Source organism: Borostomias antarcticus, assembly GCF_949987555.1.
Source record: "Borostomias antarcticus genome assembly, chromosome: 18".
In the NCBI taxonomy this organism is placed as follows: Eukaryota; Metazoa; Chordata; class Actinopteri; order Stomiiformes; family Stomiidae; genus Borostomias; species Borostomias antarcticus.
In genome coordinates, this window is record NC_140251.1 from 562,077 (window position 1) to 588,638 (window position 26,562).

Genomic DNA, 26,562 nt, shown 5'->3' on the forward strand with positions numbered 1-26,562 from the left:
TCAGATCTAACCCCTCCTCAGCCCTGTCAGATCTAACCCCTACTCAGCCCTGTCAGATCTAACCCCTACTCAGCCCTGTCAGATCTACACAGGTTCTGGAGGTTAAAGGTCGACCACATCTTCTCACTTCACTGACATGATTCAAGAGAACTCAGGTGGATCTGGCTCATGTTTCTGTTTTGTCTGTACGTGTTTTCAGATGCATTGCTTTCTTCTTTATTAAAATCCACCAGAACATTCGATACATTTGAGGATTACTGTTATGAAGCCTAGTGTTTGGTGGTTAGCATGGAAATGCTGTTTTGAATGCTTTTTTAATATTTTATTTTGTGTACAAGATTTGTTTTTACAATACATAATTAAATAAACAAACAAACTCCATACAGTTGAATGGTCTCAGAAGTTTAGTTGGGGAGGGGGAGCAGTCTAGTTGCCATTTGACTGGTGCTTCAAGGGACTTTTGAAATAGAGACAAGCGTGTAATATACTATACAAAATACTGTAGGCAATTTGTGTGCACTGAAATTATGCATGCTCATTCTGCTACCTCAGCAACGTTGTAGGCTACCTAGTACGTATACGAGTCATTCATGGGATTTTATTTGTAATAATCTAATCTATCTATCCCATTGATTTGCAACTGCTGGTGGGTTGATAGTAAATCGGTGTGATTCCCCGTGTGTCCATGAGGTGGCGCTCCATTCCCATTTAAAAAAAAGATGAGCTTTTTAGAAAATTACAAAAGACTTCAGTAGAGCCATGAACATGTTTTCCCTGAATAGTACCTGATATAGGGACATTTTTGCTTAAACAAATGAGTAAAGTGCTACAAGCAAAACGCCGCCATATTGTGTTTTGCTCATTGCACAAGTATGCCTATTTATGGCTCTAACATGGAGATGCCCCACTAATTCATTTAATTTTATTTTATTTACAAAGCACTTTTCATTTCACTTTGCATTTCATCTCAAAGTGCTGAAATCACAACATTTTTAATTGTACCTTTATTTACCAGGGGAGCCCATGAGACCAAGGTCTCTTTCAGGGTGCCCTGGTTAAATCATACATCATACATATAACAATGTGAAAACAACAATATAACACTTCATCAACAAATAACAATAATCCCATCCATATATTTTACACATGACAACATTATCCAAAACATATAGCCAACAGACCAGACATGGGGAATTCAATAATAGGGTGGGTAAAAATAAAATAAAAACTTTGAAGAACTTGAAACATCCTGTAATTGATCGATTCAGACTCACTGGCGTTTTCTCCACTCTGGCGTCTGGAACCCCCCAATAAATCAGAATTTAAAAATATATAATTGTAGTTTCAGGTTGTGTTTTAACATCGCATCGCCCCCTTGTAGTTACATTTCTGTAGATTAGGCGACATTGCTGAAATCAAAAGTAACCTAATCTACAGGGTTAGGGTTAGGGTTAGTCTACAGTAACCTAACCTGTGATTCGTTAGTTGTCCACCTGTATTGTCACGAGGTCATGGTGAAGGTGGAGAGGTCGGGTCATGACCTTTGGACACGCCCACTAAACTCCAGCACGTTGATTCAGGTTGATATCAGGCTGGTGAAGGAAGACGCTTCTAAGGGTTAGTTTTGTGCCAAACTTCTCCTGCTTGGAGGGGAAATGTTGATATGTTGCTGAGATGTTTTGCAGGATATTCTCAACGCGAGGGTCGCTGTCATCACACCTGTCTTTAGGAAAGTGATGAAGGACCAGACGGTGAAGCGACCTGCCCGCGGGCTGCAGCCATGATGGAAGTTCACGGACATCGGTTGGTAAAGATCTAGTGAAACTTGCATCGATATTTTAAACGCACACGTTTTTTTTCCGCAAGCTATTGCACGTTAAATAGCATAGGCCTATGTTATAATTATGTTGATTGTTGTTATAATTTGCAGAAACAATGTGACGAACACGACAACTTTAGGCCGACTGTTGGGATTTTGGGAAAGGTGCGCTAGACAGCAAACATGTCCTTTCATGTCCTTTCCCAGGTAGACATGTCCTTTCCCAGGTAGATGGTCTATCAAACATGTCCTTTCCCAGGTAGATAGGCCCATCATGGTAGAAACTTAATTTATCCCGAAGGGAATTTCTTTTTATTGATGTTCCACCAATGTAGAAACAGTTTATTTTGGTTTATGTAAGGGGCCACTAATTTCTGTTACCAATAGGTATCAATGTAGCATACAATTTAAAACTAGATATAGGCCGTTTAAATTGATTAACTTTATAATATTGCATTAGTCATTTAGCAAACGATTTTATCCGAAGCAACGTGCATCTCCTTTCTAAACAAGTGACTAAGAGCAATCTAATGCTAAAGCCGAAGTTCAAGAGTAGAAAAATGTAAATACAACAATAGGTGCACTTGCGATCAATACACAACTTGAAAGAGTCGACTGTCCTGTTCCCATCCCCCACGTGCGCTCCCTCAAGAACCCTCTACAGGGAGGAGGGGGGGGGACATGCGCATGCGCTCCCTCAAGACCCCGCTACAGCTGCGGGGGGGGGGGCAGAGACACAGGGGGGAACAGCCATAAACACACGGCTCTACACCACGGCCATAACACTTCTTTAGAATGGCCACAGCAGAGGGCACACATGATATACCCGTTCACAATCACGGCGGCCGTAATAGACGCGCCCGCTATTCTTACGGCGCTGCATCTTGTTTGGGGGAAATTCTGTTTTCAAAACCTCACCATAGCTCAAATGGTATTTATGACTAAAATGCTTTAAATCGGTACTTCTGGCCGCCGTAAGAATAGTCACTGCTAAACAATTATAACCTTATACAGAAAGAAAAAAATTGTTCTTAAATGTTGCTGAAAATTTGCATTGTAGTTTGGTCCTATTAGTTAAATATGACAACACTACATGCATGTGTTGCAATTTACTGAAAAATCGGATCAAAATCTCTGCTGTCATTATTTCAACAAGTTTATTCTAATATTTCTTCTGTCTGCCTCCTCTAGAATACCTGCTCCGGGTCCCATAACGCTGCTTCAGTCCATCTGCAGTGCATGGAGGACATCTAGTGGCTGTTTTGGGGTACTGAATTTGGTCGGTTATTTATTTTCATAAAGTCAAGTCAGTTCTATTTGTCACATACTCATGCAAATAGATAGCAAGTCTTACTGCTAGCTACTGAGTGGAGCAAAGTCAAGTAACAAGGTAAAGGTAAATGGAAAAAATAAGTGATTAAATATACATCTATCCTATAATTGAAAATACGGACTTAAACACATTTATTGTGGTCTCATTTCTTACAGGGAATGTAGAATCCCTGTGAGTTAATAATCAGTATTGTGTGCGTGTCTGTCTTTCTCTCAGGGAGTGTGTGTGTGTGTGTGTGTGTGTGTGTGTGTGTGTGTGTGTGTGTGTGTGTGTGTGTGTGTGTGTGTGTGTGTGTGTGTGTGTGTGTGTGTGTGTGTGTGTGTGTGTGTGTGTGTGTGTGTGTGTGTGTGTGTGTGTGTGTGTGTGTGTGTCTCTCTCTCTCTCTCTCTCTCTCTCAAGGAGTCCAGAAGCACAGGAAGGCAGAGGGGGAGGGGACCCGACGCTCAAGCCAGACCAGAAATGGGGAGGAGCAGTCTTTTGTTAGTGGCCACCAATCACGACTCCAGGGTGAAGACTCACTCTGCATATATCCCTTGATGCCTTGCGTACTTCGCTGAAGAGGAATACGCGTTCTCAAAAGAAGAAGAATCAAATACAGCTGCAGATTGCCATTGTTTTGTTGTTCACTTCTCTGCATTTCTCAAACACTGTTTCTCCACCGCTCCACAGGGACTCTATGGGGGCTGTATTGGCTCTTTACTTCTCTACCGTGACGGGAAGGGTCTGCCGGAACACCACCTATTTAAGGAAACCAGCCCGGGCTTCTGTTTGTGCTCGCTTCGGCAGCACATATACTAAAATTGGAACGATACAGAGAAGATTAGCATGGCCCCTGCGCAAGGATGACACGCAAATTCGTGAAGCGTTCCTCATTTTGTCGTCTCTGGGATATATGTCGGGGGTTCTTTTATGATGATTAACTATTAACTTAAAAGCGAATTGGTTTAATTTGCTGGCGGTATTGTGTGGCTCTACGGAAAAGCGTCTCTCTTTTCGCATGCAAAGTTTAGTCCTCGTTTTAGACGAGCAGTGTCTATCTCGAGTCGATATCAATTGATTCCCGATTCGGTCAAACTCCATCAAGCGAGCGTGAAAATGATTTATTTAAGATTTAGGGATATCCTACAGGCCTACCCAAAAGTATTATGTCGTTCTACTAGACGAGGCTAGACTGCTAGCGTATAGCCTAAACACTATCGCGTTATCCTAACATTAGTACGCCATGTCTCCCGCTACTCCTTCTGATAACCAGGCTCGGCACCAACATAACGCTCTTATGTGTCTGGGTCGTTCATCACGGTGTTATCATAAAGCTCTTATGTGTCTGGGTCGTTCACCACGGTGTTAGAGTTGCTCTTATGTGTCTGGGTCGGTCACCACGGTGTTATAGTTGCTCTTATGTGTCTGGGTCGGTCACCACGGTGTTATAGATGCTCTTATGTGTCTGGGTCGGTCACCACGGTGTTATAGATGCTCTTATGTGTCTGGGTCGTTCACCACGGTGTTATAGATGCTCTTATGTGTCTGGGTCGTTCACCACGGTGTTATAGATGCTCTTATGGGTCTGTGTCGTTCACCACGGTGTTATAGATGCTCTTATGGGTCTGTGTCGTTCACCACGGTGTTATAGATGCTCTTATGTGTCTGGGTCGGTCACCACGGTGTTATCGTTGCTGGATTCGCTGCTTCTGCTGCTCAGTTTGACAAGAATGAGACAGGAGAGCATGGGTCTGAGAGCATGTGTCTGAGGGCAAGCGGTTGCAGGTCGATGAGGAAAAATTACCCCACACAACTCGTAGGGGAATGAGAGAGCAGGTTGTTGTTAAAAGTCTGCTTTCTGGGCATTTGCCATTATAATATAGGCTAGAAAATGAGAATATATAGCGCTGTTAGGACCTACAGCCTAGGCTACTGTCTGCTCTGTAGGCCTACTAACAAATATTTTACTCAATCGTGCATGATCTAAGTTAAGTGTGTCGTAGACAGATCTAGGTTTAGTGTGTAGTAGATATATGGGACACAAATCAAGATTCCCAGAGAGTAGAGAGAGTTTGCCAGCATTGTACATGAGCAACTCTATTAGGCCAATAAAAAATATTTCCGTACTGTCACAACCACTAGGCCTAATATGCACCTGAACCTCAAAACACATAGGCTATATTATCAATTGATTTCCATTTCTTGGCGTGTTCTGTGGCTTACTGTGTCGTGGGAGCAGGGTCCCTAACTTTCATACACAGTATAATTGTTCTTATCCAACACTCTTGTACAGGGCTTTGAGCCTCCGTGATCACCCATCAGTGATGCCCAGCAGGATCTTCTTCTACCAGAAGTTCAAAGACTTGGTAATCAGCAGTTCAGATGTACAGACTACAATCCTTCACCCCTCTGCCTCCTGCTACGGCCCTCCCTGTACCTCACATGCTCAGACGTCTGGGGCAGGGATCCGTCTTGGGGGGGGGGGGGGGGGGATCGGTCCAGCCGTGGCTGAGGGAGATTAAGATGAAATTAGAGGACTTGTATATATTGTAAATATCTGTTTAATTTATTGATATATTTATTCTACTTTTATTCTGTACATTTACAATTCTTTCATTGCATTGCAGCTGTTTCTATAGCTTGTTGGTGAAAATACAAGTGTCTTGGTATAGTTTGTGGTACACTGAAGATGGATCAGATGAGAGGTAGGTAGGCACCCCTGCTGAGATGAGACAGAAAAGGTGTTGAGAGTGTTGCTGTGTGAGGGTTTGTGCTCTGCAGAGGGGGGAGGGGTAGAGCCCTCTCTGAGGTCAGTGGGGGGAGGAGCTGACCCTTGCTTGCCTCTTGCTTGCCTGAGAGAGAGAGAGAGAGAGAGAGAGACCCTTCAGAGCAAGCAGAGACAAGGAAACACAACAGATACCTTTAAATACATTTGTAAATAAAATAAAAATGTTGCAGTGTTTGCAGCTCTCACTTATTTGTATTTATAGACAAGATTTATAGACACAATCTTTCTTGCCCACTTCAGGGCCCTGGAGCCATCTCCCCAGGAACTGCACGCCTCCAGAGCCCTGAAGCAGCCGGTGAGAAGGATTGTGTCCGACCCATGGATGTATTAGGTCCGACCCCTCCCACCCCGGACACAAACTGTCTGAACCACTCCCCTCCGGCAGGAGGCTGCGCTTCCAGTCTTGCCGATCTTCCATACATTTGGCTAGCATACACATATGAACTCACAGTATTGTGCCACAGCTTCTTCCAAGCTTATAAAAGTAAACAATGTCTGATTTCCTGACCCCTTCAGAAACTAGGCTAATGCTGTGTATTAGTTTCATATTCCTGATAGAAGAGAGAGAGAGAGCAAGCGAATAAGGGATCCGTTCATTAAGATCAAAACAAGATTAACAATGAATGACAATGAAATCATGAGTTTGTTTTTACTTCATGTGTAATCCTATGAAATATACATATCTTAACGCCACCCCTATGTTGTAAATCTGTCTGTTGTCAGGTGACCAAGAAGCTGTTGGGAAGGCTCCAGGGGAGGGCAGCCTGGGTCACCAGCGTGGGCAGCGAGCTGGGCCTGGACTCATGACTGTCCTGGCAGAGGGAGAGGACCTGCTTCCCTGGACGGCACGCCTGCAGCAACTCGACCAGGATGCTGGTGTCCCACCTCCCGTGCTGAACCAGGACTGCGGTGCTGCCCATGGTCGGGGCAAAACGGTAGCCATGTTCAGCCAGTGGGACGCCAAGCGTGGGGGACTAGAGGCCGCCTCCCCGGGACCCATCAGTGATGCCCAGCAGGGACTACCGGCCAAGGTCAAAGACTTGATCAGCAGTCCAGACCTACAGACTAAGACACATCTGCCTGGTCGAGGTCAACAAGCTGACCGTCACCCAGAACAAAACACCCCCACCCATAAAGAACAAACCCATTGGGTTTGTGACAAATAGTCGGCCCTACACAAAACTAACCAAGGTGCTACATCAATCAATCCAAAACAGTAACAAGTGACCAGACAAAAAGTGGAGTACTTAAGCCACAACCAAATCACCACACAGACAACACCGTATCCACTGAAATGGCATTACTAAAATGTGACCCCACAAAATGGCCAGTACCTCCCACCACATACAAGTCACCAATGAAGTGGTCACAAACCACACCCAAGTAACTGAAATAAACTGAAAACAAAGTAGCATACCCACAGTGACCTGACTTGGAGAGACACCCACAAACACAAGAATGTAATTACCGTGGGCCAGCCACAAGACGCTACTGCATTCACTCAGTAGTAATTTGTGACTAGACACAACCGTGGTTCGACCGCACAATGCTGCTGTATCAGGAGCTACTCATGACACCTAACTCAAAGTGAGGGGGGGCTACTCCAGCCCAACAAAAGATCACTACAACGTAAATTCACTGAAGCAGCAAAGAATCACCCACAGATTCCCAAAACTAGTGTAAGGTTATGAGCTTGTATTAATCATGTTTGATGAGTGAGCTAGTGGAGACAGCAAGGTGGAGGTAACAGACTCACTCACGTTCTAGCTTCCCTACCCCCCCTTCTCTCCCTTCATTTCCCCTGCCTGGGATCTCCAACCGGGGACAATACTCAGCCTGCCTCCCAATGTCCTGCGCCACCATTGGCTTATGATAAACCAATACTAGTTCAAACAATGCATCAGAAAGAAGAAGATGGCCAAGGCAACTCTTCAAAAATAAAAAGCCTTTATTAAAAGCGGCTGGTTCATTGTAGAAAAATCAGACCAACATGTTTCGGCCAGCTCAAGGCCTTTGTCAGGGTATCTGAATAAGCTACAGCAAGCAACAAGGGCCATATCCTGTCCATAATTAGCAATCAGTTCCAGCTGATATCTAGGCCTACCTCTGGTGGCACAGAAAATGATACATGGACCTAATGGTCTACCTATAGAGGACAGCAACACATATACAATCATAGTCAAGATTTTTTTTAAACACATACGTATACAAAACCTAATATACAACACTATTCGAACAACATACACAGAATGCACAGATGTAGAAAACAATGCATATCAATTTACACATCCAAAAGATTAAAGAAAGGAGATCATATCTATGGAGTCACCCGGAAAAGCAGCATCCTGTAGTTTATAAATCCATCTGCATTCTTTCTGGTTTAAGACTCTTAAGACTGCCTATACTATTTCAGACAATGTTTATATGTGTTTAATGCATGTGAACTGAAAACTGTCACTGATACTGTGTGCTGAATGTTATTGGTTGCATTTTAGTCAGAGAAAGCAGGGCTGCACACCTTCATGGCCTTGGAAGATCCCCCTACTCGATTGTCAGCTGAATGAAACCATTTTGCTTTTACCAACGTTTTTTCGCGTGCAGTTGTGACTATTTTTTGCCTTCAAACGTATCATCCGACATGCGGTCTTTTTATGAAAATCTAATTTTACTGAAACATTACAAGCTAAACAAAATAAATCATTGCTACGTAAGAAGCTGTAGAGTGAGCTGGGGAGAACAGGCAGAGATGGCAGCAGCAGCAGATGTGTTTAAAAAAGTGGCCACTATTTGATTTCTTGTGACCTGTAAAACATTCCCTGTACTTTGTTGCTGTTGCATATTGTTGCTGATGTAGCCTAGCCTATGTATGTAACAATCTGTCTCTTATTCAGATGGTACCATATATTCCGAATCAGTTAAAGAAATAGCCTACAAAATTAAGGCCTATTGGCTCTAACATACAACATGAGTTAAAAGCCGTTTAGGAACATTAATGTTGAGATGAGAGACAGAAGAGGTGTTGAGAGTGTTGCTGTGTGAGGGTTTCTGCTCTGCAGAGGGGGGAGGGGTAGAGCCCTCTCTGAGGTCAGTGGGGGGAGGAGCTGACCCTTGCTTGCCTCTTGCTTGCCTGAGAGAGAGAGAGAGAGAGAGAGAGAGAGAGAGACCTCAGAACAGAGAAGGAAACTGAACAGACAGACAAATAGTTTGTTAAGAAAAACTAAACAGCTGTCACTTACAGTAGTTGTATTTATATTTTTCAAACTGCAGTGTCCACATTCTTCTATTTATATTTTGTTAAGTTTACTCATCTGTATACAGAGCTCTGCTTACACATATTGTACACCCCTACTCTCCCATCCCATCTCTGCTTCTTTCTCATGTCCCCTTCTCTGTCAGGACTGATTTCTCACAATCCCATCCTCCATGCCCTGTCTGTTCACTCTACTTACTGTGTATCCCATCAATACCCCTGGTAGACCTAAATGCCTCCCCACCAACAAACAGCCACCTTGTTGTCATGCATATGCAAGCCACAGGCCACAAGCCTACAGATGACTTCATTGCCCCACTGTTATTTAAAGATGCAATAAGGGCTTTTTTTCACCCAGGAAAATGGTGTACGTCCAATCACAATGTTACATTTTGTCTCATTTTGTTTTCCACTTGAGTGTATACTTTGTTTTTATTTAGTCTTTGGTTTTGGTTTTTGCCTTTGGTGGTGCCTTTATTTTAATAAACATTTGATGGAAACTCCTGAAACCTCCATGTTCCGTGCACCTGTGACATTTACATGCAACCCTTGTGATTGTGATGTTTAAGTCAGTGTGAAACCATCTATGGCTTCTCACAGGGCAGGTAGCTCAACAAGAGTTCATGCCCAGGGGGATGCAGAATAAAAATGCGAATGCATACTCCACTGTGCTGTGTGACATGATTTGTAACAATAATTTTAATTTGTAGATGTTACTGTTTCATATTTGTTGTAGCTGTTACTGTTTTTTTTGTTTGCATCTCATCTGACTAGTCTTTGCCTCAACCAGTGCAACCGGTGTTCAATCCAGTCCAATCAGTCAATGTGAATCCATGCTCAGTCCAGTCCTACAACTCATTCCCATCACAGTATGTAGGCCTACTAATATGTTCATGCAGGATTCCTATGGTGTAAATATCTAGCAGTGACATACTTGTTTAGGTCAAACTGCCAGCTTCTCACTTGGCTCAAACATGACCTTCCCTTGGTGTCTGAGTTCAAGCCCCGGGTTATTCAGAATAAATAGGCTACTCAGGTATTGTAGGCTACTGTAAGCATTTCAAACACATGATTTAATAATGATCTTTTAATTTAAGAAGTTTTAAAGAGGCTCTCATGTATTTGTCATTGTTTCCTTCCTCAGTGAACTACACATCCGGGTACTCTAGCGCGTTTTGCGCACTTCCCTGGAGAATGCATCTGATCAAAGACTTCAATAGGGAGACGGAGGAGTCTCTTTGCCCCAAGAAGGAGGCACAGTGTCGAGACCGGCTTTGGCAGATATGGTAAACAGGGACCTCTGCTGGTCCTATATAGGGGTCAATTTATTTCAGTAATAGCCACTGTATTTGAACATCAAAACATATAGGCTACATTATCAATTGATATCCATTTCTTTTATGAACACCATATGAACTGTATGCCTTAGCTAAACTTTTTAAAAAAAAGAAGAAAAAAAAAGAAGTAAATAAGTTGGAAAGGTCTGGAGAGTGTTCTGTGGAGGGGGGTGGATACTAGCCCTGTGAAGACACACTTGTACTCTGCAGAGGGGGAGGAGTTAGAGCCCTCTCTGAAGTGAGTGGGGGGAGGAGCTGACCCGTGCTTGCCTTACCTGAGAGAGAGAGAGACTTCTCAAGATTCAAGATTATTTTATTCGTCACATGTAATGAAGAAGAGGGAATCCTATTTGTCGCTCCATCCCCTGTCGTTGTTGACCTGCAGTTCTATGTTGCTACCACAAGAGGCAGTGGTCCCAGAACATCAAAACAAAAAGACTCCACAGATTTCCCAGGTCAGCGGTGTACAATGTAAATGCAATTATTGTTAGGCGCTTTGTATAAAAGCGTCTGCTAAATGACTGTAATGTAATGTAATGTGACAAAAAGTAAAAATAGAAAGTCTATTTAAGGTGCTAGAAAGTAATACGATGTCTGAACATGTATTTTTTTCCAGTCTGATAATATGACCATCACACAGGATATCATTTTGATAGATGCAGGATATCACTCCGTAGGGCACCGTGGCACCATGTCTGCAGCTGAAGGTGCAATCCTCTGTCTCACCAGTGTCGTGTAGACTTGTAGAGGATAGGAGGGGACCCTCACCCTAACTGTCCGTGATGGCCAGCAATCTTCTTTCGACACTGCAATCCTTTCTCGGGTGGCAGAAGGTAAAGTAGATGGAAGAAAAAGGGCTAGGTCTGGCCAAACCGGTAGGCCTGCCTGCTGCCAATAGCTGTTTACAGTTGTATGGGAACTGGAAAAAAGAGATGAGAAGAGAGAGGTGATGATAGCAGAGTGATATACAGTAGACGAGAAAGGAGAATTATGATGTAGGAGACTTCATCATAGGGCCTAGTACTGGCAAGGTCGCCCCCAAGTGGTGGGGCCTGTCAGAACCAGGGACCAATTAAGCCCAATTGTTGAATGAATTACCCAGGGCGCAAATAAGCCTAAAACAGCCTTATTAAATGTGCATACCCTACAAGTTTGCCTTCTGAGGTTGTGTGTTTAATTGTGGCTAGCTGATCCAAGTGTGTTGATTGCTACTGATGGCTATTGCTGTTGGTCTTTCACAAAGGCTTGATATGATTATTTCTCTTTGTCTTTTGTGTGGTTGATCTTTTTGCATTTTTCAGGAACAGAAAATAGTGAATTACAGCAAACAGAAGAACACAATAAACACCTAACAGGTACTTCTCTGTGCTGCTTATTGTCCAGGAATTTACATCCAAACACCTTAAGCCTTTGTCTTTGTAATTTATCAAATCTTGGTAAATCATTTTTACTAGAACAGTAATTTCCATAACAATTATCTAATTATCTAAGGATAAGTGTACTATACAGGATTAGTGTACTATACAGGATTAGTGTACTATACAGTACAACCATTGATTTGGATTCTCTGCAATATGAAAACAGGTTCCTGTTCCCTATACTGTATTTAATTGCTGTCAGTGGACTTTGATCTCCTTTCAGACCTGTACTACTTCCTCTTGGCTCCCAGACCAGAGAGACGTCCCCTCCACACCTCACACACATCAATGTACTCCTGCAGAGGCTGATGAGATGGTGAGAACAGATGTTACACCACCTGACGCCCCAGTCTGATCTGGTCCTTAGCACCAGATGAAGTGATATGACGGTTGAATCAAGGGGTTGCTGTATGCAACCTCCTCCTTCTTCTCCTCCTCCTCTTTCTACTCTCCCTTGTGCTCATCCTCCTCCTCTTCCTCCACCTCTTCTGTCTCCTCTTCCTCCTCCTCATCTTTCTCTCACTCCTCCTCTTCCTTGTTCTGCTCTTCTTCCCCTCCTCCTCCTCCTCCTCTCTTCCAGGTGGTCCTAACTCAGATCATGGTAGGAGAGTCATGCAGCAGATGACTGAGTCTTGAGACTTGAGTTTGCTGCAGATATATACATTCGTCTACTACAGTTGTCATTTGCATTCATCCAAATCTTTTGAATGTGTGCGTTTATATTGAATGACCAGTCAGGAATACCCTGTTTGCTCACTCAGTGGATTAAGCCCATATTCCAGACGTCAGACAACTCTGGGAGTGAAAAGAGGTGACCATCTCACTCTCAGCGCTTTAGGTTCAGTGATTGCGAGTTAAAATAACTTTCTCTGAGCTTCTCCTGTCACTTGGGCATCACAGGACAGTGCAAAGAGCAAGTACTGTGGTGTTTTATTAGAGGCAACCATTATGGCGTGTTCTCTAATCTCTGTTACTGGTACCAACACACTTCCTCTGGTTACTCTTCCTCTTCCTGTTCTCTCACTCCCTACCTAAACTTCTGCACTAAAGTGCTGTGCGACGGGGACCGCAGTTTCTATGTCGACTGGCAGTCAGTTGTATATCAATATCTCTAATCTGTTATCATCTGCTCATGTGCGGCGATGATGTGTAATAGTATTCTCTGCCCACATACAGGGATGTTGAAACACTGACAAGTTTGTGGAGGAATTGGAATATTCCTTTTGAGAAATGGAGTGACAGGTACACATGTCTCATCTCCCCAATGCCTCTTAAAGGAGCTACTGTATCTTTACTGCTAACTTCGGGCCCCTTCCCTGTCATTCCCTTTTCCATATCTCTGTCATATCTGTGTCCTCTACCTGCTCAGCCGTTAGAAGACACTTCTACACACCACTGTTTAAAAAGAGTGGCCCCAAAGCACACAGAGCTGCCGGTTTTCCTGCTGTCTGACATCCACAGAACATACAAATTCAGTATACAAGGAGGTAAGACTTGTCAAGATGGGTTCCTAATATGTAATGTGTGGATCCCGGTGGGGATCAAACTGCTGAGCCTTCACATGGGAACCCAAACATCTACCACTAGACTAAAGAGGAGATATGGGAGCAATATTCACAGTTCCAAAAGAGCTCTGCTATTCCCAGCAACCGTAAAGAAAATGCTTGCTGCCTGTGATTTGAATGTTTGGGACATGGCACGGAGCGAGGAACTTTATGGAGGCACATCTTTCATCTGTGGCTCCTCCTCCTCATGACGATCTTTGAGGCGAGGCATTGCGGTTTAACGTCACTATCATGTGTGTTAAGGGAGTTCATCCCAAACTAAACTTACTGTAGAGAAAAACAACACAGCCACCCTGCTTTTCATTCCATCTGCGTAGAAGCATTCTAAGGCACTCTGCCGTCACGTTATGTTCTTGAAGAGCATAACATGAAAACAAGCCATTTGTTTATGTAGACGCTGCCAATATCCATGTAGTTTAATATCATGTTTTTTTTCCATCCTCCCTTCTCTCAGTTCCTGGAAGCTGTTTACCCGGGGGTAACTACGGCAACTGCCTGTGGCTGTGCCTGCTTCTAGGCCCTCCTCTGGCTGTGATTACTTATTGCCATGACAACTACGTCACTCATAAAAATATAAAAAACATGGCGACTTTCAAAGTCTTTTCTTTCTCATCATACAGTTTATGACACATGCATATGGTGGCAACAGAACACACACACACACACACACACACACACACACAGACATGCTGAAGCAGTCGCTGTTGACATTTGTCCTCTGAGTCGAGAGGGCAGCCCTAGCTGAACAGATGGCCACTACATTCCTCACCTGTTCAGAAGACACTTTTTGGGGGAGGAACATGTGTAGAACGGCACATGTCCCTTAACTAGCTGGGCTTTTGATGCTCGACCTATTCTAAACACATTCAAACTATCTCTGAAAGCAATAGCGTAGCCAACAGCTCGTTTCTATGATGATTTATCCAAAGAGAAGAGGTCTGTTGCTGGGGATCATTTCCTGTAATACTGTGACTCAGTTGGATCTCTCTGATAACATTTCTGCTTACTCAGTAAATTACCTTCTGGGGAATTGCACACACTCAGCATTTCACAATCTTTCTTGCAAGGTGACTTGTTAATAACATGAGAACACTGAATAAATATGCTATGGGACAGTCTTGATTTCATTCTAGGCTATATATCTACAGATGAAGGATTTATGGTGTATTTGAAGTTCTGTTCTATTCCAGACAGTCTGTAATCAGTAGGCTATCTATCAGCACTTTACATTTATTGACTTTATCCCAGGCACAAACTGATGATGATGGAAAAACACGTGTTTTATGATTAAATATACAATGCCGCTTGAATGTCTTAACAGATAGGCCTACCTTATCAGATAAGGAATTATTCAGTTTGCATTGATTTATATCCACAATTCATTGCGATATGGTTTGCGGCGAATCACGTGACACTGTTGCGGAAATGAAAGTGAACTAGCTCGCGATACCACTGGACCACAGCTGGACAAGGTTTGGGAAATATTTTGGGAATGCGTCCATGTCAATACATATAATATGGTAGCACATGTGCCGTATGTTCACTAGCAGATCTGGATGTGGGGCTGTACGTCAAGGTAGTCATTTTATCCCCATGCCCTTTTAAAGCCCTCTAAGCTATTAGCCAGCTAGCTTAGCATGGACCCTATCTACCTACCATCTTCCGTGTTTGTTGTTGTGCGCAGTCAAGGGTATTTAAAAATGGATACAACGTCTCTATTCAGAATGTAATGTATAAAGGTCTGTATTTTATTTGCTTACAAGATAGATACTGTAGATGGCAAGATGACAAACCGCATCCGCTCCTGTGAGCTGCGCAATGTGTTAGATGTTCAGTATCAACCTCGCTAGATGGCTCAACGTTAGCACTTTAGCCTGCTAGCGCTCATCACCTTTGTTGTGATATTAGCTGGGTTGTTTACCTATTACGAGCGTTATTATGATCGTTCGGCTGGGCGAGCTGTGCTGACTGCCAGCTGAACATGTCCACATGCCGACCCACCTTCAGAGTCAGGGATGAGGACTAGCCAGTATCACGGTGAAGAACATGTCCAGAGATGAGGACTAGCCAGGTATCACGGTGAAGAACATGTCCAGAGATGAGGACTAGCCAGGTATCACGGTGAAGAACATGTCCAGAGATGAGGACTAGCCAGGTATCACGGTGAAGAACATGTCCAGACCCACCTTCAGAGTCAGAGATGAGGACTAGCCAGGTATCACGGTGAAGAACATGTCCAGACAAGATTGTCAATCACCGCATCATTGTCAATTGAATGTAGGATGTCTGAATCACATAGACTGCGGGAACAAGGTAGCGGTCACATGGGCATTTACTTATTTTGTCGTAAAATCAATTATGTTTAGTCACTGATTGTGTCTGTCTGTGCCTGTTTGACTGTCTGTCTGTTTCTGTGTGTGTGTGTGTGTGTGTGTGTGTGTGTGTGCGTGCGTGTGTGTATGTATGTGTGTTTGTCTCAGGGCTGTGATGTCATGGCAGCCGTCAGTGTGACTAGACCTGGCAATGGCCAGACCATAGAGAAGTCCCAGTTGATCTTGAAAGGTAAGAAACCAACAGGAAACCTCTCACTTATGTCTGGGTCAGCACTTTTCTCTCCTATCCCGTCTCTTCTTCCTCCTCCTCCTTCTCATGTTCCCCTGTTCTCTGTCAGGACTGATTTCTCACAACCTCATCCTCTCTTTCTCATCCTCCATGCCCTGTCCGCTCACTCTTCTTACTGTATATCCCATCAATCCCGCTGTCAGACCTAAATGCTTCCCCACCAACAAACTAGCTCCTTGTTCTTGTGCAAGCCACAGGGATGTTTGTGTTCTACTTTTGGCTTGTGTAACCCACACGTTTCGGCTGCCCTGGGCGGAATTCGAACCCTGGTCTTGCGCGGGACGAGCACCGTTTTAACCAGCTACACTGATGAAAAGCTAGCTGTTCATTGACGCGGGCAGATGGTATTTATACAGGGGGAGTGAGTTTAACCAACAACACACTACCTACGCCAGACTCACAACGGCTCTGTGAGGCGGGACTCACAAGGACTCATTAGCTGTGTTCGGAATCGCTCCCTATTCACTATATAGCGCACTATATAGGGCTTCAGCCATTTTGTTTATAGTGTCCGAATTCTCCACAGAATTTTTGTTCCCTATATAGTCCACTATTTATTACCAAATATTTACCTTGATTTCCAGGGAACAGTGCATGTACGCTACATTTTCTCCGTTCCCTAGGTAGTTCACTACATGGTGAACCCTATATAGGGAATAGGGAGTGAGGGAACGAGGGAGCGATTCCGAACACAGCTATTGTCTCTCCACTCTTATTTAAAGATGGAGTCAGGCCTTTCTCTTTTTTCACCCAGGAAAATGGTGTACGTCCAATCGCAATGTTACATTTTGTCTCATTCCTGTATTCTCTCTCTGTCGCCGCCCCAGTGGTCTCAGCAAAGCCGCAGTCTCCTAAGCTGCCCAGTCGGCCCTCCAGGCTCAGTTCCTTCGTGGAGGTGACTGCAGACGGCCTGACCAGTGAGACCAAGAAGACGGGCAAACGCAGTGGACACCTGGAGCTCCAGTGGAACGAGGACCTGACCCTGTATGCCTGTTTTTTTGTCAACCTTGCTTAGCAGTGTTTATAGGCACATGCTTGTGTGTGTGTGTGTGTGTGTGTGTGTGTGTGTGTGTGTGCACATGTGATCAAGCATTCTCAATGCCTTACTGCTGCAGCAACACACTCAGCGATAGGGGCACACAATCTGACTGTGTGTTTGTTAATAACCCGTGTGTCTATCTGACCGTGTCTGTCTGACTGTGACTATCTGACTGTATCTGACCATGTGTCTGTCTGACTGTGTGTCTATCTGACTGTATCTGACTGTGTCTGTCTGACTGTGTCTATCTGACTGTGTGTCTATCTGACCGTGTGTCTCTGACTGTGTGTCTGTCTGACTGTGTGTCTGTGACTGTGTGTCTGTCTGACTGTGTGTCTGTCTGACTGTGTGTCTGTCTGACCGTGTGTCTATCTGACCGTGTGTCTATCTGACTGTGTGTCTATCAGACTGTGTCTGTCTGACTGTGTGTCTGTCTGACTGTGTGTCTGTCTGACTGTGTCTGTCTGACTGTGTGTCTGTCTGACTGTGTGTCTGTCTGACTGTGTGTCTGTCTGACTGTATCTGACTGTGTGTCTGTCTGACTGTGTGTCTGTCTGACTGTGTGTCTATCTGACTGTGTGTGTGTCTGACTGTGTGTCTGTCTGACTGTGTGTCAGTCTGACTGTGTGTCTGTCTGACTGTGTGTCTATCTGACTGTGTGTCTGTCTGACTGTGTGTCTGTCTGACTGTGTGTCTGTATCACTGCAGCAACGTGACACCACAGAGCCGTCTGGACCTGAAGCTGTGGAGCTGCCACACCCTGAGGAAGGAGCTGCTGGGCACCGCCACCATCGACCTGCTGGACACCCTGAGGACTCACCACGGCAAGAGTAGGACCACGCACACACACACACACACACACACACACACACACACACACACACACATACACACACACACACACACCCTGAGGACTCACCACGGCAAGAGTAGGACCACACACACACACACACACACACACACACACACACATACACACACATATATATATACACACATATACACACACACACTCACACACACACATACACACGTATATACACACACACTCACACACACACACACACATAAATACACATACACACACAAACGCATATAGAATAGAATGTCTTTATTCTCATTGTGCTGATGAAATATTGCACAGTAGTTACTTATTGCACAGTGTGTGTGTTGGGGGGGGGGGGGGGGGGGTGATCACGGGCTGTTGGTTTTGGCCCTGATGCACCTGTAGCGGCCGGAGGGCAGCAGGTCAGGCAGGTGGACGCCAGGGAGAGAGCTGTGCTTCCTCATGTTCTTTGCTCTGCTGAGGCAGCGGGAGGTGGAAAGGTCCATCAGGGAGGGGAGAGGGCGGCTGATGATCTTCTGTTCATGATTCTCTGAATCAACTTAAATCACACACATTCGCTCGCGGGCAAAAAATAGACCAGACGCCGATTCTGGCGCTCCAGGACACGAACCCTCAAATTGCCCTCGCTTCACGCCGCTGTCGCGTCCAGTCTGAACCCAGCGTACTGTAAGACCACGCACGCACACACAGCTGAGGGGTTAAGGGTTGACCAGGCCTTATCCACCCGTCAGCCACACACTCTGAGGACTCACCATGGCAAGAGTAAGACCACACACACACACACACACACACACACACACACCTATCACACCAAGCTAGGACACAGTCACTCCCTGAGGACCATGGCAAGAGTAAAACTGCACTCCCTCGCACGCACACCCACACACACACACACACACACTCACCCCTCTCTCACACGCCAGGACAAAACTCACACCCTGAATCAGACCCGACCAGGCCACATTCATACCCTCTCCTAACCTGGTCACAGTAAGCTCAGCTATAGTACATAGTGTGAGCTACATAGTCTGAGCTACTTCTAGTTGTGTAGCTAAAGGGCTGAATGTGTGTGTGTGCGTGCCTGCGTGTGTAGAGCTGCCCCCCAGCCCTCTGATGGCGCCCTCTGCTGGACCAGAGGGGTTAGTTTTCCATGGAGTCTGTTTGATGTGAGCAGGCTGCTAACTCCAGCCAGGACTGGGATGAACCCAGGAGGCTTGTTAGCTTAGTTTCACTCCGCCAGAGAACCCCTGAGTCATCAACTAATAATCGTTCATTGTTTGTAACTATTTACTTGCGTCACCACCAGTCATTTTTAACATGTGCGCGCTGACGGTGTCCTCTTTGGAATGGCCTCCGTTCGTTCCTAAATGAGACGGTAACGTAATTGTGACTGCTCCAGACCCCCGGTCAGGCCAGGATGTTCTCCAAGCAGGCAGGTTATCCTCACATCTGACAGATCAAGTTAATACAGGGAAAGAAACGTCAGACTGCTGGTATAAACATGGTACAGTATAAACATGGTATAAACATGGTATAAACATGGTATAAACGTGGTATTAACGTGGTATTAACGTGGTATAAACGTGGTATGAACATGGTATGAACATGGTATGAACATGGTATGAACATGGTATGAACATGGTATAAACATGGTATGAACATGGTATGAACATGGTATGAACATTGTATAGACATGTTATGAACATGGCAGCACCTCACTATTTACATTGGACCTCATCTTCAATCATCAGTGTGTCACCGTACTTAATCTATCATTCTGCTTCTGCCCTTTCTTCTTTCGTTCTCCTCTTCTCTCCCTCCCCCTCATCCCTCCCTCCCTCCCTCTTCCTGTCCTCCCTCCTCCTCCCTCTCCCTAGTGGAGAATCTGCAGCTCAGTCTGGTCCTCCAGACGGAGAACAAAGGCGCGGTTGTAGCGGGAGGAGAGCTCAACGTCTGTCTGGACGGCCTGGTTGTTGATCTGGGATCTCTGCCCAATGGCAGCGCAGCAACAGACAGTGAGTCCCGCCTTACTGCACGCACGCACACACACACACACACACACACACACACACACACGGCTACATATGAACAAAGACACACACATGATATGCACATACATAGCTACACATACATGTAGATTCACACACTTGTACACAATCACCCAAGTACGCATTTGTACACACACAGACACCCACTCTCTCACACAAACACACAAACTCATGCCACTTACTAAAAGGGTTAGCAGTTTTTCACAAAACAAATCCACTCTTTCTCTCACTTTATCCCTTTCTTACATGTGTTGTAGATGATGCACACACACACACACACACACACACACACTGCATGTTTGTTAAAAGTCAAGTCAGTTTTATTTGTCATGTACACATAAATAGGGGCGGCAGTAGCTCAGGAGGTAGAGTAGTTGTCTGGGTCCACAGTTAGATTCTAGGTTCCTCCCCTGCTTCGTCCAAGTGTCCTTGAGCAAGACACTGAACCCCTAATTGCTCCTAATGAGCAGGCTAACAATGAGCTGGGCGCCATTGCTGTGTGAATGGGTGAATGAGAGAGGCCATTGCTGTGTGAATGGGTGAATGAGAGAGGCCATTGCTGTGTGAATGGGTGAATGAGAGAGGCCATTGTAAAGTGCTTTTGATAAAAGCGCTATATAAGTGCACTCCATTCAGCCTATGCAGTGAAATGAATTGCTAGCTCCTAAGTGTGTTTATAATAGAGTAAGAGGAAGTCCAGTAAAAATACGAAATGTATAACACAAATACAAAATATGTATAGAACTAAAAGAGCTGAAAAGATTAAATTACAGATGGGTTAAATATAATCTATAATTTACAGCCATATGGATGTTAAATCTATAGGAATACAAATATATATATAAATATATATATATATATATATATATATATATATATATATATACACACATGAATTATTATTATTATTATTATTATTTTTTTTACAGTTGAGTTAAATAGGTAAGTATATGTATATCATACATATACATACAGTACTATAGGCATGGTATGTATGCCTATATGTAGGCAACATTATGTATACAATCATGGTATGTACATGTGTATTCACAGAGTGTATATTCTAACGACTGACCTCATAAAGGCGAGGGGCAGCTGTGCTGAGCGTAGTCCAGGTGTGTGAGGAGGGAGGGATTATTAATGGGGTTGGGGCTTCCTGTTGAGGGCAAAGAGCAGGTCTATAGACATGCATATACGTTCCTGTATTAGTGGCTTCTTAAAACGCCACCCTGGTGAAATGTGTCTTGAGAATCTTTATCACTAATAGTATATGATCCCAAACCGGGCTATTTTGAATGTCCCATTTTGTTACGAAAAATACATTTATCTCTGGCGGTAAGAAGTAGGAATAGAGAATTGAGCGTGGCAGAGAAATCCAGAGGTGTTTTCCGTTTTCCAAACAGTAGACAAGGGTCCCCGTGAGCGGCCAGCCAACACGGAGCACCTTTAATGAATAACAACCCATTGAACTGCTCAGTAGGTTTGGCCCGGGGGCGCACAGGTCCATGCATCTCTCATCTGTGTATGAAATGACACATACGGCTTTTCATCCAGCGCCACAGAGCTGCAGTGTGCTACTGTCAATGGACACAGCACAAGCCAGGGCTGGGACTCGGCCTCCACACACGCTGCATAAATGTCTCTTTGTGAGTGTTTATGTGTGTGTGTGTTTGGGGGGGGGGGTGGAGGGGGTGGAGGTGTGTGTGTGTGTTTGTGTGTTCATGCATGTGCATGAAGGTTAGTATTGTACTTGACTGTACAATGAACAGGCCGCACAATCACAGAGACATTGAGAGAACCGCTGGGATGTGACCTGAACTGAACACGCTCCTGTTGAACACACACACTAGCCCTCACACACACACACACAACACACACGCACACACACACACACACACACACAACACACACTATACACACACACCACACTCTCCCTACCCCTACACCTACATACACACACATACACCCCCCCCGACACACACACACACACACAGTTCATGTGTGCTTATGTGTAATTTGTTTCTCAGAATTGCGTAATTGGGTCTCGTTTCTCTCAGTTTGGCCGGACAATCGGCTCCTGTGATCCGAAACGGGGGGGTTTCCTCCCCCTGACAGCAGGGGTGGGGGTGGGGGGGGGGGTGGGGGGGCTAGACCTGTGGATGTGAGGGGGGGGGGGTGTATATGAATATATGCTTTCTGAGGACTTGTGCTTGTGTGTGTGTGTGTGTGTGTGTGTGTGTGTGTGTGTGTGTGTGTGTGTGTGTGTGTGTGTGTGTGTGTGTGTGTGCGGGTCAGTGAATAGAGGTCTTAAATATGCCCTCAGACGGCAAGTTTTGTGGGTTGTGTGTGTGCGTGTGTGTGCGTCTGTGTGTGTGTGTGTGTGGTGCTCTCTGGCAGGGGTGTGTGTATAAAGGTTGTGTGTGTCCCATGGTAGGGGAAGGTGTGTTAAAGCCCTCTGTGTTCCTTCTGAACACAGTTCTGTTAGTTTAGGGTTTTCCCTAATTTCCCCTGGCAGTTTTTCTGACACGCTGACACACATGCACACAACACACACACACACACACGCACACACACTGCCCCCAATAAACAGGTCTTTGTGCTTCAAGGTCAGGAAAAAAACAGATCCAGACCAGACGTAGCTCACCTTTACGCACAAACCAACATGGACAAACACATGTGCTCTTATGTTCACTCACACACACACACACACACACACACACACACACACACACACACACAGACACTCACACACACACACACACACACACACACACACACTGTCATCCAATAGGGGAAAGCAGAAAGTAACGCATGAAAATAAAATCAGACTATATATGTTCAGAGTAATTGGAGTTGGTTAACCGTATTGGAAATATTGCCAAATAATGTTTTTGAGAAGGTACGCCTGTGGGTTGTGGTGGAGGGGCGGAGGGCTGTAGAGTGTGTGTGTGTGTGCGTCCGCGTGTGTGTGTGTGTGTGTGGGGGGGGATCAGGGGTTTTAATGGAACACATGAAATACAAGCCGTTTAGGCGCAGCCCTGCGAAAAACACTGACGTTCTGTGAGGGTTTTCAGGAAGCGGTGGTCAGCCCGTTTACCAGTAGAGAAGCCATTTAAGTGCTCCGACTCACTGCTCCCTCTGACCTAGGAGGGCTAGCTAGCACCGCTAACACAAACAAACACGCGCCTGTCTCATGTCTGCCATGGTCAGGAGGGAGGCTAGGCTAGCGGGGCCTAGCGCGCCGCGCACAACAGCTAAAGCCTTTATGTCATTGGACGATGATGAACTCAGGGGAATATGACACAATGGTTTCTCCTCAGGCGAACCGTTTATTTAGCCGCGTCTCACAAGCGTTCCTTTCATACCGGGGGAGACAGACGTGTTCCTGTAATGGCTGCTTAGCTGGCTACTATAGCTTCTCTCAGTAACTACCTGTTTATATTAAAGTCGCACTGAAATGAAAAAAGCATTCTGTCCCATTTTGGTTCACATAATTGGTCATAGTGTTCACCTATACAACAATGCATGCCAAAAAAATTACAAAATTCTACTTTTGTTGTAATCTTATATCAAAGTGTATAATTTCTTACTTCCTGGAAAACGGTAGGTCACGTGCAATGACGACAACAGGTACCTTAGATTTTAGGCCAATAATCTCACGACATCCACCCGTCAATCAACGATATCCTTCTATCGAATCTGTCTAAAGTTCTTAAAACCCGTGCACTTGTCAATGTTCTAATCAAATTCCTCTAAACATTATGTCCCACCCTCATAGCTTGTTTGCGTCGGAAATACATCAAACTACGGAAGTTAGATGATCTCAAACGTCCGTTTCAGGTCGACTTTAACCCCAACAGGACTAATCTAGGAACACTGTGGCTGTTTCAAGCTGTCATGCTTCAGGAGTGTGTGTCAGACATGAGTGTGTGTCGGACAGGAGTGTGTGTCGGACAGGAGTGTGTGTCGGACATGCGGGCTTGTCGCTGCCCATGATTGTGTTTAATTGTAGCACGTGTGTGTGCGTGCGTGCGTGCGTGCGTGCGTGCGTGTGCTCGTGCGTACGTGCCGAAGTTTGTGCATGTACTGTATGTGAAGCTGCATGTGTGGATGTGACCGACTATGTTTGTGTGTGTGTGTGCGTGTGTTTGAGTAGGTGTGTGTGTGCGTGTGTTTGAGTAGGTGTGTGTGTGTGTGTGCGCACGCGAAAACGGTGTGTGATAATGAAAAGCATGTTGTGTGTGCTGCTCAGTGAAGGAGGGGTGGGAGTGAACAGTCCCAGTCAGAGCTCGTACTGGAGCAGGCATGGTGGCTCAGAGCTCGTACTGGAGCAGGCATGGTGGCTCAGAGCTCGTACTGGAGCAGGCATGGGGGCTCAGAGCTCGTACTGGAGCAGGCATGGTGGCTCAGAGCTCGTACTGGAGCAGGCATGGTGGCTCGGAGCTCGTACTGGAGCAGGCATGGTGGCTCAGAGCTCGTACTGGAGCAGGCATGGTGGCTCAGAGCTCGTACTGGAGCAGGCATGGTGGCTCAGAGCTCGTACTGGAGCAGGCATGGTGGCTCAGAGCTCGTACTGGAGCAGGCATGGTGGCTCGGAGCTCGTACTGGAGCAGGCATGGTGGCTCTGTGCTCCTCCGGTGCCAATAGCCTCCAAGCTCTCCAACACATCCACACAATGAACCAGTACAAGTCTTTTATTTCCCTCTTGGTATTTGTTAGTGACAGGTCCAGAGTTGTAGTAGGTGTATTGTAAAGGCCATGTTATATAGGCTACTGGCTGTGTTGGCTCATACAACTGGAAGGACGTTCTGTCTCATAAGATGTTTTGTTGCTAGCTGTAAAAGTGCTCCTCTCTTGAAACTTGGATGATGTGTGGTTTTCCATCTGTGTGCGTGCGTGCGTGCGTGCGTGCGTGCGTGCGCGTGTGCGTGTGCGTGTGTGTGTGTGTGTATATGCTTATGTGTACTGTGTATGTGTGTATGTTGTATTGATGGTTGGTCTGATCTGTCCTGTGAACAGAGATGTTGTCCGACAGACCGAACCTGCGCCGGACTCAGAGCGAAGAGACCCCCAGTACAGCAGGCCCCCGTGGCAGGTGAGTACACACACACACACACACATACACACACGTGCACGCACGCATGGACTCTGTCACACACAAATGCAAACATAGACACACAGACTCTGACGCGCACGCACACACAAACACACACACACACACACACACACACACACACACACACACACACACACACACACACACTCAGACTCTAGCTGGAACTCAGACAGGGCCGTGGGGAGCTTGGGTCCCAGCAGTGATACAACACAGAGATGCTGTAATCAAGCCAGTGATAAGATGCTGATTATGCGTCTGGTATTAGACTGGCTGACTGCAGAGCCATGATGCCTCCACATATGGTCTACTCCATACTCTGTAATACACTGTTTATTCTATAGAACATATTATACATATATATGTATTCTATATGGTATGCTATATATGGCAATGCCTGGATGGTACACTCTTAAAGGACAATGCTCGTTTTTGACAACCTGGACCTTATTTACGACATATTATAAGACGTTTGACTCACCGAGATCACTTTGGTGTAGTTCGGAGGCATGTAGAAGAAATGTAAAATCCAGCGCGAGCCAGTATATCCATGTAATGGCGGTGGTCGGGGCACTTAGAATGCAGTTTCTAAAAATCTATTTTCTGCTGCGAAACGGTTGTTTTCATCAATCTGTCTTGATGAATCGCTAGTTGTGCTTACATAGAGCATAACTGTTGTTGTTTTCACATGCCATGATCTTTAGAAACGTCTTTCGAAACGAAATAGCTTCCTCACTTGCTCCAGCACTAAGGCGCACAGCGCGCAATCGTTGCTCCAGCACGCTGTGCGCATGCGTGCTGGAGCAAGTGAGGAAGCTATTTCGTGTCTAAAGACGTTTCTAAAGATCATATTACAGAGGCATGTGAAATACCACAACAGGCCTATGCTCTATGTAAGCACAACTAGCGATTCATCAAGACAGATTGATGAAAACAACCGTTTCGCGGCAGAAAATAGATTTAGAAACTGCATTCTAAGTGCCTCGACCACCGCCATTACATGGATATACTGGCTCGCGCTGGATTTTACATTTCTTCTACATGCCTCCGAACTACACCAAAGTGATCTCGGTGAGTCAAACGTCTTATAATATGTCGTAAATAAGGTCCAGGTTGTCAAAAACGAGCATTGTCCTTTAATGGTATATGGTACAGTATAGTTTAAATGGTGTATGGGCTATTTTCTATGGTATTTCCTCTAGTATTATGGGTATTATGGTAGAGCTTACTGTGTGGTATTTCCCTGAAAGCATTGGCGGAGGGGCAGCGCTACTGTGACGGGAGAAACAGAGGATGTTGATGTTCAGAGAACCATTCAACAACCTCGTCCATCTGCCCTGAAGAAGAGAGACCAGAGAGAGGGGGGGAGAGAGAGGGGGGAGAGAGAGGGAGGAGAGAGAGGGG

The 26,562-nt window shown here is 45.2% G+C and overlaps 1 protein-coding gene across 1 annotated transcript in view; it reads left to right on the plus strand.

Annotated features, from left to right (window-relative positions):
• The first annotated feature begins 14,914 nt into the window (after window positions 1-14,914).
• Window positions 14,915-26,562, plus strand: part of wwp2 (WW domain containing E3 ubiquitin protein ligase 2) — a 17,626-nt gene continuing 5,978 nt past the window's right edge. Inside the window, exons 1-6 of the mRNA XM_084453196.1 lie at window positions 14,915-14,961; window positions 15,970-16,051; window positions 16,939-17,095; window positions 17,859-17,980; window positions 19,875-20,012; window positions 25,065-25,140. Of these exons, the coding sequence (XP_084309322.1) occupies window positions 15,982-16,051; window positions 16,939-17,095; window positions 17,859-17,980; window positions 19,875-20,012; window positions 25,065-25,140 (563 nt within the window). The 5' untranslated portion in view covers window positions 14,915-14,961; window positions 15,970-15,981. The remainder of the gene's footprint in view (window positions 14,962-15,969; window positions 16,052-16,938; window positions 17,096-17,858; window positions 17,981-19,874; window positions 20,013-25,064; window positions 25,141-26,562) is intronic.